Source organism: Glandiceps talaboti, chromosome 8 (genome assembly GCF_964340395.1).
Source record: "Glandiceps talaboti chromosome 8, keGlaTala1.1, whole genome shotgun sequence".
Lineage (NCBI taxonomy): Eukaryota > Metazoa > Hemichordata > Enteropneusta > Spengelidae > Glandiceps > Glandiceps talaboti.
In genome coordinates, this window is record NC_135556.1 from 13,590,997 (window position 1) to 13,609,769 (window position 18,773).

Sequence of the window (18,773 nt, forward strand, 5' to 3'; positions counted from 1 at the left end):
GAATTGGGTATTTATTTTGGATTTTTAATTTTTAAATCATAAAACAATTTTATAATGGTTTCCTACTTGAAAAATCAAAGAGAATCAACATTGACCAAGTCTGTGTTTGTGACTCAATGCAATGCAAAAATCTAAAAAGGAAATGTCAAAAAGTCTGTTATTGTACGTACAATAACAAACCTGTCACACACTTATAGGTCTTTTTGCCATTTATTGAGTTACAAACAAGGACTTGGCATATGTTGTTTCATGTTGATTGGTCAAGTAGGAAGCCATGAAAAAATTCTTTTATAACCTAAAAATCCAAAATAAATACCCAATTCTCATCTATATGGCCACTTTAACATTACCATCATGATCAACCTATAAACAGTTTATGTTGAATGAAAAGCTGAAATGTAAAGTTTATACCGACACTAATGTGCTGAGACTGAGTGTTTGTTATATATAACTCTTTGATTACACTGGCAAGTTAAAAATATCATATATAGCGATATCTGCTCATGTTCAAGTGATGATAAATAACATCAATAGATCTGTATGTGTATGTGTGGGGGTGGGTGGTGGATGTGTGTATGTATGTATGTATGTATGTATGTATGTATGCATGTATGTATGTATGTATGTATGTATGTATGTATGTATGTATGTATGCATGCATGCATGCATGCATGCATGCATGAATGCATGTATGTCTGTGTGTGTGTGTGCGCACACACGTGTGTAGCAATCAAACTTCAACATTACATCATTTCACCATCAGTCATTTTATAAATCCTACAGTTTTGCTACAAAGCCATTCACACTGTGTAAATGTTCATCCCCCTAGTTGTACTTGGTCTGCATATAAAGTACACACATTTGCATTGTGCTTCAACAAAGTGTTTCTGCATAATTTTATACCCAGACGTGTACACTTAAATCAGCAAAGGTATGTCCCCAGTCAGCAAGGAATATATAAATATCATTCACACTTGAAAATTTAGTGTCTTTTAATATTACATGTAAAAATTATTGTCACATAATTTCACTATTACTTGTAACTATAGCGACGTTAATTTTCACAATGACCCGAAGAGGTCAACATTTCAGGCAAAATAGTTCAATGAGATTCCGGGATTAAGTGCAACTCGTCGATTCTAGATCTCTTGAATGTTTAGGGCACCGTGGAGATTTCCGTTGTCACTGTACCATTAGTTGGGGCAACGTGCCATGCTGTAGCCCATTCTGGGATTTCATCCAGCTGCAAAACGACTCTTCCATAGGTGTTCATTGCAACATTGTTGACAGTAAGGCAAATTATATTCATAAGAATACCACTCTTTATCTGCGAAGAAAAACATGTTGAATCATTTAGTCCTAGACATGTTATGGGTACTACTCATATACACTGCTTTTTTGAATTTTGAAATAATAAGATAATATTCCTGTTTGTTGTAGTTTGCATACCATTACCTTTAAAATATTATAAAAATATAAATATGCAACGCGTACAAACAGTGAATAGTTAGTTTCTTACCATGGAATGAACTGTTACATCATTATTGGCAATAACCATAGCATTGACAATACTTCCTGCTGGTAGGCAAAAACAGAGGGTCATGCCCAGTGATGTACATACAATGAAGTACCAGGGATGGACATCCTGAGCAAAGGCCTGATATCGCACAAATAACAAAAGGGAGTGATATCGCACAAATAACGAGAGAGAGAGAGAGAGAGAGAGAGAGAGAGAGAGAGAGAGAGAGAGAGAGAGAGAGAGAGAGAGAGAGAGAGAGAGAGAGAGAGAGAGAGAGAGAGAGAGAGAGAGAGAGAGAGAGAGAGAGAGAGAGAGAGAGAGAGAGAGAGAGAGAGAGAGAGTTAGGTATCCAAGTTGAACGGTTGGTGTGTGATTGGCAGTTAAGTTGCTAAAGGTAGGTCAGGATGGATGGATTGATAGGTGGGTAGGTTGGTAGATGAAATAGATGTATACGTATGTGTGACGGTAGGGTAGGGTAGGTTATACATGCATACACATGCATACACACATACATACATACATACATACACACACACATACATACAGACAGACAGACAGACACATAATGTAGGTAGGTAGGTCGGTCGTTAGGTTGGTGGGTAGATGGATGGATGGACTGACTGACATACAGACAGACAGACAAATCTAGACAGAACTGCAATACATTTGTATATATATATATATATATATATATATATATATATATATATATATATAGTTTTAAACTATTACGCTCTGCCACTGCGGTATAGAGCACTGTCTTAGCAGATTGATACTCACCGAGTTATATATATATATATATATATATATATATATATATATATATATATATATATATATATATATATATATATATATATATATATATATATATATATATATATATATATATATATATATATATACAAATGTATAAATCCACCGGTGCATATGGTAGGCCATGGCCATATATTGCAATATTCAATAAAACCTATTTCGAATGGCAGTACACATAAGTAAACCATAGCAATTATATCAAGTATCAAGTAATTATATTTGACCATTTCATCACTAAACAACAATTCTACAATCGATTTATACAAATAATATCGTGTTGTATTTCAATAAATACATTGTTTAGTCTTACCACGGCCTGAATGACAGGCATAAGAACTGTAATAATTATCGAACCACTTGTAAATTCAGTCAATATCGTTGCAACCGTTGTAAAGAAAAGCAACACGACCCATGCAGGCCAATCTTGTACACTATAAAACTGTTCACCAATTATAGCGGCAAGTCCAGTGTCCTAGAAAAACGAAATGTTAATTTGAAACTTTGTAGTAGGAAACACATTGTTAATTAATTATGATTGCCGCCGTAGTCCTACGAGTCATGGCTGATATTTTGTGACCGTTTAGATGAGCTCCACCTCTGTCTACCCCGAGTGGAGCGGGGAGCTACGTTTAGTAACACCTCTGTCACAGCTTTTTTAATCTACATTGTACAACGCAGTTTGAATCTACGACATCTACGGCTGCCCTCCACATTTCCTTGAACAATAAGATGTATCACTTCTTCATCCTACGTTCCTTTGGCAATTTTGAATTTCTGTGGTGATTTTTTGATAACAAAATTGAGACTTTTTACAGACATATACTAAATCGGTGTCATTTTTCGTAAAGGGTAAAAATGTTTGTCGTCGTGTTACATCAAATAATCTTTAAAAGATAAGATATTTTTTTATGCATGTAAAAAGGAAATTAAATGTTTATGCAAGTTTGTTCAGTCCGTTCTCTAGTACTACTCACTTGATCGATCTCACACAGTGCACGATCTGAGCAATCGCATCAGCAAGGCGCCCCTCTGCTGTATTTTGTAGCGACTGATAAAAGTACTCAAGAACCTTACGAAATAATTCACTACCTTTACTACTTCTGATAAACATTGTATACCACCGATGAATACCAATATACCCCAGTTGACTTTCCGTTGAGCGTATCCCCATTCTATCAATGGCGAATATGACTGAGCTGTTCCCCCTTTAAGAAAGCAAATTTTAATTAAGTTTTGGAAAATGAAGACTACCTCTATCGTTTGTTGACACTGTCTTAAAATTCATGGATTACTGCATGGATTATTTCAGATATCATCATACGATAGAAATATTAACTTTAACTACAAGGGGCCAGGCTTATTTCTTTATGTTAACGACAAAAAACGCAAACAAACAAACAAACAAACAAACAAACAAAGACATATCAACTTTGACAAAAATGACACACTACGACAGAGCAATTTCAATCCGTAATCCCCATGTATGAACTGGTTCTCGTTAGAGTCACGCTGAAGGGACGAAAAAAATGTATAGTGGATGATGTTTTTCAAACAACTATAAAAAATAATGCTAATTTTATTGGTAATAATCTTTGCTAGAGTAGAACAAATATGCTTAGACCTCACATATTCATCTGTCTGGATCAATTGACAATAGGAAGGCTGCATTCCGATGATTTCAAAATGTCACACTTTGTGTTATTGAAAAATCACAGTAGGTTTCCAATTATTACAGTAACGGCATCCAATAATCAAAAATGGGCCAATCATGTAAGTCGTTTCGACCATCCAGGCTAACACTGACGTCATACAACGGAAAAAACATGTTTAAGTTGAACAAATGGACATTATATATGCAAACTCAAGACATGGTTAACATTTCAGGCATCACTTGAAATATTTGACTCCAAATTTTAAAGTAATTAATATAATCCAAAGTTGGCTATTTAACCTTAAAGAAGCAGTTCAAAGTCAAAGGTCAAACAGGATACACAATATATGATTGGCTAACACAGCATGACAGTGGCGAACTCTCTATAAAGTCGCTTTTGGAGATATAAAGGTTGTTATGGCTATCGCCTGTTGCCCCAGTTACACGACTTATTACATCACATTGTAACAATAAATTAATAATTCTTACAAATGGAGCGTACTGTGTGTACTTTTGTTCCTTTTTATCTCTGGAATATTGTTTATTGAATATGGTTAATCATTTCTCTCGCAGTAATCATGCGCACAATCAATGCAGAGCTAAACATAACGCGGACAGAAAAATTCGCTCTCGCTCGGTCATTATTTTCGCTGCATATATATGCTCATTCCAACTTCCAGGTATATATTAGCCAGCAACAACCGTCCATAATGTCATCATACCCCATAATAATTGTAAGTAATTCTTACCAAATTCTTGAAATGATGGTCCTGAAGCTGGTACAATAAAGCACAATAATACCATAATATAACACACACATGTGGCTGTAACGTACCTACAAACAAACAAACAAACAAACAAGCATATAAACAAACAAGCAAACAAACGACCAACCACATGACAACTGAATACTATTCTATATTTGTATAGCCGTCATGTATATGTGTGTGGAGGCGTTGGTGTGTATGGATGGGGGGGGGGGGAGGGTATCTGTGTATATGTGTTGTAAAATATTTAAATTAAGAAAAACAGCTGGGCTGATTGGCATGACATTTCATGGTGACATTACGAAAAGGGACGAACATTTATGACAATGGGGCTTGATGGGAAGTGGCGTACGACACAATTTTGCGATCAAAAGGAGGGGTTTCAACGTTGTGATGATCTTTGGAGGTGGCCTTGAATATATATATATATATATATATATATATATATATATATATATATATATATATATATATATATATATATATATATATATATATATATATATATATATATAACTCGGTGAGTATCAATCTGCTAAGACAGTGCTCTATACCGCAGTGGCAGAGCGCAATAGTTTTGGTAGTTCTGGAACTCTTTCTTGGTTGTAACTCGGAGTTTCACGCATGGTACGACCATCAGACAACTGATTTCTACTCTCTGTGTGTGCTGTATATATAGAGTGTAGACAATAGAAATATCATCACTATTGTCTGTGTTGGTGGGTTGGTGCTGTGTGTGTGTGTGTGAAGGTGTTGGTTGTTATTGTGTGAGGTATTGGGTGCGGACAAGTAGGTGTTGGCGGGTTGTTCCATGTCGGGCTTTGATGTTCCGTTAGTTAACGGGTTTAGTTTAGGTGATAGATGCTCTATTGAAGTTGGGCAAATAAAACTTATTCTCGTGTCGGCATTTAGATATCAACTCAGTGTTCCATGTTCCAGAACTACCAAAACTATATATATATATATATATATTATATATATATATATATATATATATATATATATATATATATATATATATATATATATATATATATATATATATATATATATATATATATATATATACATACACACATGTGTGTGTAGTTATATATAACTATACAGTTACATTGCTAAATGATTATGGTATTGCCCACCATATATTCAGGCAATTGCAAGTATTCTATGACTTTGAATCATGCGATTATCGTTTTGTTATTGTTTTGTTTGTTTTCGTCAGAACTTAATCTTGGAAAATACATAGCAGTGTAGATACTAAAAACAATATCCTCGTATAATAAACGGCATGGATATTAGTATTAGTTCCGTACAACGCCATTGACAGTATGTTTAGTATTACAATTGATGGCGGTGGATATATTTTCTTATGACGCCTCATATTTCAGTATACCTACCCTTCTTTAAAGAGTGGTTTCCATCCGGGTATAAATCTTGGTTCCTCAAAAAACCACACAAGTATCAGTATCGCAAACATAACCAGAACAACAACTTCTGCCCATCTAAAATTTTATAAAAGTCCAAGTTTACAAACAAAAAGTTTTATTCTGTGAAATCACTGATTAAAGCCTGAATATATGTATATCATACATATCATATATTTTTATGCAATTCATAAAGTTAAAGTCATCAACCATGTTTCTCTTAAATTCTTTAGTGTACTATTGAATTTAGTGAAATGTTGAATATTATCATACCTTCCCCTTCAATTCAACGGCAAGATGCTGTGGGTAGAACTCACTACCTATGTTTTGTTAAGTATATGAAACACGATGGGGTGTGTTGGCGCCGAGTTGTGTATCCCGTTAATACTACGGCTCCCTTTGAATATTTAATATCATAACTAGGCAAAGCCCTTGGTAGATTCATTTGTGACCGGCTGCCTCTGCGTAGTCATTGCGCCGCAATGCACCCTTGGGTAAAACCACCAAAAAACCCCATCTCACAGTATATAGGACGCGCATGCGTATTAGTCATTGAGCCGCTGTGCGAGCTCTTGTACCACTCAATCCCCCTCTCTTATATTCACACATATATACCCATATTGTTATTCAACTCAGGACACACTGGTCGCACCAAGGTTTGCTTCGAAAGTGGTCATAAGCACCTTATTGTGATAAAACAATCTCAGGCGCACATAATTATTGGGAGTATAATACAAAAGAAGATATCGACCCCTTACAGGTAACTCACGCAAATTTAGAGAAAATGTCACAATGATGGTAAGATTGTTATCACTCAAGATGATACAATGTAAAACATTAATCAGTTTTTGGATATGGCAGAAGACATTTTATATCAGGTTATTTTAACTGGGTTCTATTTTTTATCACTTACTTTATTGGTCCTAAGGCGTCATATTCTTTTTGAATACCAACAGCGATTTCACTTTTCTCTTTACTGTCCTTTTTATTTGCAAGACTAAAAGACTTCAATCTATGTGAACAGCAAATGTTCAAAAACAAATTGGATAAATATTGATTAATTAGTTGTCTAACTTTTCAAAGGAATAGTACGTACAAAGTTGCCGAGATTGCCTGTTACAAGCTGGTACTATTTTTGCGTGTTTCTCTGAAGTATTCAAAATTATAAAAGTTTACCTTCATTGATCACTATAAGTTAATTGAGATGAATGTCACATTCATATCACATTCTCAGTATGTTTAATACATAACACTGAACGTTAACACAGAGTATGCACGAGATTGACATTCGTTGGTGAAGAAAGTTGTATATGTTCTATCTCTCTCTCTTACTCACTCACTCACTCACTCACTCACTCACTCACCCACTCTCCCCCCACCCTCTCTCTCTCTCTCTCTCTCTCTCTCTCTCTCTCTCTCTCTCTCTCTCTCTCTCTCTCTCTCTCTCTCTCTCTCTCTCTCTCTCTCTCTCTCTCTCTCTCTCTCTCTCTTATGTCATGGTTATTGAACAAGAATGGGCTATAGTGAAGAGCCAAGCTATAGCTACTGCGGGGCGTAGCGAAGCACTAGGTTGGTGCAATATCTACACTATAGTCCGGCTTGAGTTCATAATGCAGCTTAATACAGGTACGTTTTAAATAAACCTTTAAAGCAGCTGAATAGTGCACCCAAGAGCTGAATATTCACACTACGTATACCGTGAGTGGTTGACAAATCTGATTTTGAATAGATACCAACCACACCTGTATGTAATCTATTGGTGTGCTCTGAACGAGTACAACAATATACAATGTCGACGCAACCGTGTACACATACACTTGTGAAACAAATACGCACTTCAATCACATGAAGTGATGCAAGTGTAATAAACTATCAAGACTTGTCCTTATTATCAGTTCCTTTGCAATTAAACACAGCGAAGTAAGCGATTACACTATCAGAGATAACCTCGCCAAATGTTGGTAGCTTTAACATAGCTTGTGACACTGACCTTTGGTAGCTCGATTCTTATTCCACAGAGGTCAACTAAATAAGTTAATTGTTTATAAAATAAGTTTCATTGGAAGAGCATGTGTGCTTTACACCATCTATCTATGTTTCGGACCTATCTGTAAATATCTTAAGATCTCTGTCATATTTGATGATAAGATATAACCCTGCTAGCTATGCATTTGATGTACATGATGACGTGTTACTTACTCCGTTGGTCCTGGGTCGTCATTTTCTTGATGACCGTCGGCAGCGATGCCACTTTTCCCTTCTTTGTCCAATTTTCGCTTTGTAACAGTATAAGTCTTCGACGAATTTGAACAACAACTGCGTATATGTTTTAAAAATAAAACCTTTTTATATGAGTTATGTTTGATTAATTTGACATCCAACTGTATATTCCAGCAAAAGCAATCATACATGTCATTTAGGTGACGTTGGTTCTTTGGAAAGCACGTCAAAATTAAACGGGGTAAATGTGATACTCACTTTGGTAAAATGTACAAGTACGTCAACCATACCCAACCGAGTAAGACGCATATCGCTTGAACCGGTGCACAAAATATTACCCAACTCCCAAATGATATTCTGCCTTCGGGACCATAATAACTAAATGACAGCAAAAAAAATAAATATCTTACAATGGCATTCACTGGATAACTAATGTTATTAACTACAGGTGTTTGTTGATACTGTTGATCGCATGCCTCATAAATATGGATGCCCAGAATACAGTACGTAAAGAGTCCCACGCGTAAACCAGGCTATGGACAAAGTCCACACGTCACGTGTAACAACCAAATGAGACTGTAGAAGTTAGTTGAACATGGAATTCCTCATAACTATTTCATAACTGCAACTGACTAGACCTAAGTAGATGACCAAACCACCATACTCTTAATCGTGGTAAGGTATGACCCAGTAGCCAACAATATATTCATATAAGAGAAATGTCTTTAAGTTCATTTTCATTTAGCCTGTAGGTCTGAATATAAATGTACCATTACTATATGTATGTATTAACAGTCACCAATAGTCTGCCAGAATGATTGAACGGATACTATACACGACTACTACGCAAAGCGCTCAAAATTTCCTTATCACAACATATGACAAATAAAGAGTTGTACATGGAAAAAGCAAAGATCTTAGAGACAATCAGCCCGGGGTGGGACCAATTTGCCAGTCACTGCTACAGAAGCAAAGTAGTCAAGGATCTGGTTACTTAGCAACAATACTTGACTTGCACCTGACATGCCAGTGTACGACTACTGTTATATAGTACCATATGTTTAAGAACACACCCGGTGGTGACAGTCCCGGACGAAGCGGATTGTTAGAAATTTCACGGAAAAGGGGGTGTTTTCCGCAGGCCGTCTACGTCTGTGGAATCTTAAAAAAGGCACTTTTTCGGATCACTCTCCGAGAATAAGGGTAGGATGCCCTTTTTCTACTTTCTCTCGGTTAAAACTTCCCGACGAAGGCACGGAGACGAAATAGTATTCATACATTACGGCAAACAGTTTGCATGCAGTGTGTGGATTAGGTGTCGCCTTGCAGTAAAATGCAACACAGGTGAATAAACTCAGAAAATGATACTGACCTTTCAGTGATATCAAGCATTATAAGTAGAAGACCATTTCCAATCAAACTGCCCACACCCCCTATACTAGCCGAGTAAGCTAAGCCAGTATTAAAGCAAATTGCCAAGGGTGAAGGATTTCTATTGTCAGATGTCTTGTCAAGGGGGCTCGCACGTTCTTCTTCTTTAGACATTCGATCGTTTTTAGGCCTACAGTACATGCAGATGAAAGAAGTGATAAATAGCAAATCACAATAATGTAAAAAATGTGTATATCGATGTGTATGAATAATGCGTGGTAGAAACAGACACAGTGACATAGAGAGAGAGAGAGAGAGAGAGAGAGAGAGAGAGAGAGAGAGAGAGAGAGAGAGAGAGAGAGAGAGAGAGAGAGAGAGAGAGAGAGAGAGAGAGAGAGAGAGAGAGAGAGAGAGAGAGAGAGAGAGAGAGAGAGAGAGAGAGAGAGAGAGGGGGGGTGAGGTTTCGCGACTTGGACAATTTCCAAATCCCTTTCAAGATATTATCAAAATATTACCTTGTTTTGCAAAGTTCATGACAATGTTTGTCTGGTGTCAGCTAGTTAAGGTGGTGACAGAAAAAATCGGCAATTGATCACGAATTAAGTGTTTCATGTTTAATGTTCTGTGTTAAAATCTTGCTGCAATACCTCCATACCACAACTTATACAAACATATAGACACATCTCAGCACGACTGCAGTCATCATTTGGTAATTTAACAATATTCAACTCAATTATGCACTAAACTGAGAGAGGGGCTGACAGACATACTACAGAGACTGACACAAGGACAAACGTGCAAGAGACAGACAGACGGACGGACATACGACCGAGGTGAAGGCATGACACACCTCAGGATATCAAAGGTCACCCATAAACAAAAGATGTTGTGTCTACGAAATCGTGACATAATTTAAACTGATATTTTGAAGGATTTTAAAACTTAACATGCTCGTAAGTCACTATTCTCAAGCCTGTTTGAGCTGATGAGGTCACTGATGTGATGTGAGGAAAGATAAGGCTTGCTCTAGGTAGAGGCCAACAAGCACTACTTCATATCTATATCTCTATAATCTATATCTCTATAAACGGAACAACCATGTCAATCGAAAAAAAGCTGATGACAAAAATAAGGCACGTATACAAGTTGTCCCTTTAATTCTGTGTTTCCTAAACCCAATCTTATGTTTACGTAATCAGGCAGAAAATCTTTTTAAAAAAGCAAAAAAAAAAAAAAAAAAAAAAAAAAGACAATAAAATATTTTACTCACCCGATAGTGCCATTTTGGATGTCATCAGTAGTGTCAACGACAGCGTTATTAGCGATGACTTCACTTAGTTCTATTTCCTCAGAAACTGTCATATCTCTGGGATCCTTTACAAAACACAAGGTCCATGATAAATGAACTGTAGCAACATTTCATAGTTTATTGTGTACCCCTTTAACCTACATATTTAAATATCTACTTTCAAAAGTACCAATTTTGCCAAATGTGATTCGTAATATTCTTCGAATAAGTGTGCATATGTCTGTCGGTCTGTCTGTCTGTTTGTATGTCTGTCTGTATGTCTGTCTGTCGGTCGGTCGGTCGGTCTCTCTCTATCTGCAAGGGTTAGTTTTAAATATTACAATAAAAATTACACAATCTACACAGTTCGTTTTTCAGTATAGCATATTTTCTTAAAATCCTCTCTTATTATTATGGCCCGGTGTTTCAAACATACAAATATATGTGCAGTGTGTAAATCTTACCTCGTTGTGAAGAACATCCTTATCTGGGTTTAGCTCTGACTGTTCAAATTTCTCCACAAGGGACGATACAATAGGTAGCATCATTGTCGTGAGAGGAATATTGAATATCCACATTGACAGAAATCCACTGCAGCTCATCACAGCCAACAGTAACCTTTATTTATAAGAAGCATGTACTCAAGTGAATACATTTTCAGTCGTGGGTCACTGATAATGGTATATTAATTATCACTTGTAATGTTCAATTGTTTGGTAGATTGTACACGGCTTGTACAACTAGTCTAGCAATTGTGCAGTCACATATGAAATGATGGTGTACGAACTTTTATTAAACAGCACGAAACCAGCCATGAACTGAAAGTACCAGTCCACATGGGTTCGTTTCTCAAAACAGATCTACGAGTTCTAGCAATCTTGTAATAATAATTACCAATCATATTTAATAAACATGTATTTCACGCCAGTGGTTATTATATTGCATATTTCATGTACACCTGGTATGCATTCTTACATTGAAACTCCTAGTTATTTCCTGGGGAAATATTACATCTGTTAGTAATTATGCAAATCAATGTAATCAATATGCAAGATCATCATAAGTGTCATTTATATGCATCAGATATTAATCACTTTTGAAATAATATTTAGAATATTCAATCATTATATGATGTTAATTACGCAAATAAACAAATATACACACACTTGTAAATGAACCTTTAGTAAGTAATATGTAATCTTATGCAAATCAGTTTCATTAATATGCAAGAGCACATAAAACATTGCATATCAGTTATTCTTCTATCATTTAATACTTAGAATATGTTTATTATGCAAATCGCTGCAAGAAAGATTTCACCACAAAGCACGCCTTTATGCATATACTATATTACGTGTCAAGTATTGCTTCAATTAAATTTCTCTTGTTCAGGAAATGATGAAACACAACAATAATTGCTAAATTTTATACAAAGTAGAATAACTTGTATTCACTATTCAATACTTCCTATTACATGTTAAATATATAATATGTTTAGCAAATTTCATTTTACTTCATTTGAATCATTTGATACGGTATGTAATAAACATTTAGTTTGATAAAGAGACAGACACACATACACAGACAAACAGACAGACAGACAGCCACAGCCAACAAGACAGACAGACAGACAGACTGACAGACAGAAAGACAAACAAACAAACAAACAAACAAACAAACAAACAAACACAACCAAAACAAAGACACTCCCTATGGAGCTAAAATACACATTTTTTGTTTGTCTTAAAGTTACATTATTTCAAAAGCTTTGTTTTCAAACACAGGTGACAAGTTTTCGTTCCCCTGCCTTTTTAATTGCAATAATACACGAGATGCATACTTTTCGATTATCGTTTAAATTGAATCATGCTAATCCAATGTTGCAATATTATTGCTTTGTGTTTTATTTTTGTTTTCAATGTACAAAATATCGGGTGCATAATCTTCAAATGCGAAAAAATAAGGTCTCACTTATAATAAGTACTCACTTAATGTTGACTGCATATCGTTACTTACTGTTATTTCTTCCAACAAAAACGTACTTACCATTTAGGATCTGAGCCTGCCAATAACAAGGTCCTAAGAGCAATTCGGCGATGAAGTTGATGTTTTTCAACGGCAGATGAGATTATCAATACTCCCACTAGCATAAGGTGGAACTCTTTGAAATAATTGGCAGCCACGTCATCAATACTCATAATTGACATTGTCGGTAGTAACAATATTGGGATCATACCCGCCACAGCTAAAGGTAAGGTAACCGTAACCACATATGTGCAGAACAAAATTAAAACAAAAGCGGCTTTTGACGCCTGAAATAACGGAAAACAGTAAACATATTATATTATATTATATATATATAAATATATATATATATATATATATATATATATATATATATATATATATATATATATATATATATATATATATATATATTGCAAAATACAATTATTAGACAGTCATAGCTTACCTCCAGTTATTTAGTTATAAATATTCATTTTCCATCTTGTCCATCAGCACCCTCTAATATGATAAATCATTTACATAATTTGACACGTGATAGATTTGAACCAATGATGACATAAGAAACATGTTAGTATGAGGACATCAGTGTCTGTCCCTCAAGTACAGGACATTTGGATTCATTGGAAAGACTATTTTAACAATTTATGTGTATAACAAGAGACAATATGAACGCAGGCGTACGCAGTACCGCCGAACTGACACCCCAATATTTTTTTTGACATGTCCGAGTCACAGTCAGTGTTGTCATCTTGAGTAATATTCATGCCCACAGAGTTCATTCAATTCGAAATAGTGGAAAGACCGATTACGACGTTTGGGGTGTGTATAAGATGTCACGTATTTCACCCAATATTTGCTTTCCGTTTTGAGTGCAAAATAGGTCTTGGTTGATAATTAAAAAGATATTTATCATTTGCGTATGATACGTAGAATAGTGTTACGAACGCTTTAGGAGGTTAAAACTCATAGTGTATACATTGTACCATATAGACGCTCCACCCACGAACTACTGGCCCGGGAACGTATAGCCAATAGTTTCCCTACACAAACCAAACCAAATTTGTATGGGTTCCAACCTGAACATAACCGCATAGCTTGTGATATCTACCCCAACTACCACATAACCTGATTGAATTTTTTAATTTGTCAGTGTTCGAAGTCCCATTACCTCCCCGGTCCCATTACCTCCCCGGTCCCTCATATATTCGTACATACTTGATATTCTGAAATCATAAATAGTAACATTTGGACCAATGTAAAACACTGGATGTTTTGCAATATGAAGTACTCTACTTTTAAAAAATTATTTATATTGTTTTCTCCAGAATAAATCTAAGCATACTTATACACACATATTGTTATCCAGTTCCCTTCGGCAACTGTAATGTGTTTGGTTTAAAGTCCACCGTGATCAGAAGAAAAACTACAATGTACGATTCAATATAACATAGCGTTCACCTTTGCATCGTTTTCATCTTCATACTCGGCAAATAGAAACGGACTCAGTACGACTGGGGTGAGCACAAAACACAGTAATCTACGGTTGCAGATCAGAAAGTTTAGAAAATGTCGATAGCTCGCCATGGTGAAATGACCTTCTCAATCTTGCGATGTCTTCAGAAGATGACGTGTTAGAGGGACTGGTACGTAAATCGGTTGTGGACGATAATGACATGCAAACGATATGCAAAGAAACAATCAAAGACTCAGTAAATCAAAATGGCATTATAACAAAACCTTCACAGTTGTATTCAAGTACCGTACGTCGTATTGTCAACATCAGTGCCTAACATGGTAACTAATAATGTTGAATGCTGATAACTTTAGTTTTATCCTCAACTACATGCGCTTTGGATGTAACACACATATCTCTCTACACCCCCTCCCCTAAATTTTATTTTGTAATTCGTAACTAAACGTGTGCTGATAGCTTGACAAGTTACCTAAAACCTCGGCGCTAGCCTGGGGCCACTTAAATAAAATATATCACCTCCTTGTGCAGGGTGTCATAGCATTATAATTTAACATAAAAAATGTATTTGACATATTTGGGGGCGTTGTCTGTTATCGCACAACATATCATGTAACTTCTGACTTGCAGAAAGTGTTTTCTTCATGACAATCTTTGATAATGTTGCAACCGTTACATCATTACATAGCCAGAACACAATGGGGATTATATCATCCTTATAATTCAATGATCGAAAATCATAGTCTTTCATTAAATGTACGCCAAACATGGGTATTGAAATACAAAGATAGCCCTTTAGAACGTATTGAAACATATTATTCTGTTAGCAGTACACTTCTAAGAAACAAACGATAAAATGGTATCTAAAAACAACTATAGCAGCCCATGCCAGCAGCGATACATACAGGATTGAAAAGCATGGACGTTATAAACATTCATTCTATTACCGTAATATTTGGATGATATACTCTGCTGTAACATTAAAACTTTATTTTCGACATAAATGTGCAGTTTCATTGTGAAGGTTTATAGCAACATCAAAACAAATGCCTCACACTTATTGGTGATTGTGCATTTGCTATAGCGCGAAGTCATAAAGTTCACCACTTCTGTGACCTTGAAAAATAAGCCACATAGTTCATGCCATGCCATGTACGATCAACGACTCGACGCCATGATATTGACCATGATCGTAGACGTTAAATGACAAACAAGGTGTTTGTTCAGTTGTACGAGTTGATAGGTATTAAACTGACATGTGTGTAAATTGGTATGTATGTATGTATGTATGTATGTATGTATGTATGTATGTATGTATGTATTTTTGTATGTATGTATGTAATGTAATGTATGTATGTATGTATGTATGTATGTATGTATGTATGTATGTATGTATGTATGTATGTATGTATGTATGTAATGTATGTATGTATGTATGTATGTATGTAATGTATGTATGTATGTATGTATGTGTGTGTGTATGTATGTATGTATGTATGTATATATGTATGTGTGTGTATGTATGTATGTATGTGTGTGTGTGTATGTATGTATGTATGTATGTATGTACGTATGTATGTATGTATGTATGTATGTATGTATGTATGTATGCATGTATGTGTGTGTGTGTGTGTGTGTGTGTATGTATGTATGTATGTATGTACGTACGTACGTACGTACGTACGTACGTATGTATGTATGTATGTATGTATGTATGTATGTATGTATGTGGAGAGTGAGACAGTCCGAATTAATAGATGCAATCCGAAGTTTCAAATAAAAATTCTTTAATCAAGGAATTCAAGGCATGATCTAGTAGGTTACACCTGACTATAGCTGAATGTTATGGAATAGAACGACAACCGCACGAGATTGACAGTTATATGCGTTAAAAGATATAAAATTCACATGCACCAAAAAGTACACTATAGAACACACCTGAAATATAGAATAAGCGTAGTTAGATAGTAAGAAATCATGTAAATAATTTTGTTATGATGATGCACCTTTCTCTTGTGACCCCTCTGCGACCAGTCAATGTCTTAAGACTCATGAAATTTTCCATTGAGGTTGCCTAATTACTTATTGCTTTGAAATTGTAATTATTTTAATTTGCATGTCAATAGACGTGGCACACTTACATGGACATGAATATTTTGTGTATTGGGTTAGCATGGCCTGGGCAGTAACAGCCTGACAGTCGGATAGAACACATGGACTTTTCTGTTGCAACACAGCGAGTGAGTTTTGAGAGACCTGTACTTGGCTAACGAAGTGACTGTTTTACTCAATACAGTTAGACTTTGGAACTCTCTTTGATATTGCCGATGTTATAGAGACTGGACTTAGTACCTTTTTCATTTGGAAATTACATGACGATCTTTCTGTGCGGACTTGAAATACAGTTGGTATTCTGTGAACTTTGTGAATTATAAATCAGTTCGCTGTCCTACAAACTCGGCAGCCATTGTTAACCTGAAATAACATGTGACGACCAGTACACCTGAAGGTTTCTGGGTCTGTGCAAATTGGAGTAAGCTGTCAGAGCTGTGCTGCATTTAGCTTTCTTTATTTCAAGTAAGACTTTGTGTACTAGGACTTTATTTTTCTTGTACCATCTTTAAACAGTATTAATTTCAAAAAGCTGGTTAATTGTGTAGGAATTTCCTCATATGCTGTTTATGTTATTACGTTAATCTCAAGTAAACTGTGTGTGTATTAGGTTCGCCTGTACGGTCATAACACTCAGCATTGTAAACTTTAGTTATAATTTAGGTTTGGAATAAACCTGTTCTAAGTTTAAGTTGCCGATTTTATCGTCATTTCTGTACGTAACAATTTATTAATTCAAGGTGTTCCAGCGTTCCGAGGCGGAAAGTGATTTCCTTCTCCTTCAACCTCAATCGATTCTCATCGTCAGAAACCTTACAAATTCCCGAAATAGCCATATCTGATACACTATGATTGTTGATAATAAAATGCATAAATACGGGATAGTTGCGATTCTGTTGTCTGGTAAGACGGGGATGTTCCACTACGTACAGTAAACTTATATATATATATATATATATATATATATATATATATATATATATATATATATACACATTTCTGGCATGTAATGCAATACACTACGTTAGTACTACATGTATGTATGTATGTATGTATGTATGTATGTATGTATGTATGTATGTATGTATGTATGTATGTATGTATGTAACAGTATGTATACTTCTTAATGATTTTCTTGCCTTTCAAACATTTTTTTTCAATCATCCATTCGTATGGATTCAGATTTACCATGTTTTAGTGTGATTATGTTCATATCTGATTTTTTTTTATTTTAACACTTATTTGCATATCACTTATTTGCATATCGCAAGATTTGAGATTTTCCTTATTTGTAGAGTAAGATTTCACTAAATCCATCTCTAATTGACATCTGGTTGGTCATGGATGGATGAGCAATATGTATTTCACAATTTGATAATTGTATTTCTCAAATTAATTTGCAATATCATTAATTCCCTATTGTCAATAACAGAATTATTTTTAAAGAGGCTGCATGAAATGTTTTGAAATACTTATTAATATAATTGAAACTTTTGTGTAGTACGTGTATATTATTTAGACGCAATGAGTAACATTATTTCTTTATCACTTATAATATTTATAATAGAAAAGAATACTTATAGCTCACCTATAAACTCTGCAAGCAGAGCTGGAGGCGCAGGAAGAGTTGGGAAGAAAATTACCGTATGAAAAGAGAAAATGTGGATTCGTAGACACTGGATACTAGGCAACCGAAGAAGGCTGAGACTAAAGAAGGAAGTAAGGGACTTGGAGTGACGGATATCGGAAGGAAGATTGTTCCATGATGTATAGCCAATGTGAGAGAAAGATATCTACTTTTGTCAAATAAATTGAGCATGTGGACAAGGTGAACCTTAGATGTTGTTGAACATTGAACAGAAACAATTAAACTATACTCTGATTAAGAATAGCCATAGTGGTGAGGAGTTTGGAGCTCTGGGATCAATATCATCTCTACACCAAATCATATCCTATCAAAATTGGCCTTTGGATTCAGAAGCAAATATCTTCATTCTACGAGCATTAAATATTGTTCCCTACTATGGATTTAGCTAATCATGGTAGAGTGTAGATTATATTTCTGTACTGTAACAAATATAGGGGGACCTCTGATGTTAACGTAAC

At 35.3% G+C, this 18,773-nt stretch overlaps 1 protein-coding gene across 1 annotated transcript; it reads right to left on the minus strand.

Annotated features, from left to right (window-relative positions):
- Nucleotides 1-1,156: 1,156 nt before the first annotated feature.
- On the minus strand, nt 1,157-14,668 carry LOC144439223 (solute carrier family 13 member 4-like). Its single transcript, XM_078128495.1, has 12 exons — nt 14,543-14,668; nt 13,103-13,368; nt 11,521-11,674; nt 11,039-11,142; nt 9,770-9,958; nt 8,377-8,493; nt 7,091-7,189; nt 6,151-6,255; nt 4,736-4,821; nt 3,425-3,540; nt 2,646-2,807; nt 1,157-1,327 (listed from the first exon to the last, which is right to left on the minus strand). The coding sequence occupies exons 1-12, from the start codon at nt 14,666-14,668 to the stop codon at nt 1,157-1,159; spliced, it is 1,695 nt and encodes a 564-aa protein (XP_077984621.1).
- Between the last annotated feature and the right edge of the window lie 4,105 nt (nt 14,669-18,773).

What these genes read in the sequence shown, in the direction of transcription:
- LOC144439223 (XM_078128495.1), bottom strand. Translation starts at nt 14,668, where the DNA reads ATGGCGAGCTATCGACATTTTCTAAACTTTCTGATCTGCAACCGTAGA. An exon ending in AAGATGAAAACGATGCAAAG is followed by an intron (nt 13,369 to 14,542) that starts GTGAACGCTATG and finishes CCGTTATTTCAG; the next exon opens with GCGTCAAAAGCCGCTTTTGT. An exon ending in ATGCTTGATATCACTGAAAG is followed by an intron (nt 8,494 to 9,769) that starts GTCAGTATCATT and finishes ACATATACGCAG; the next exon opens with TTGTTGTTCAAATTCGTCGA.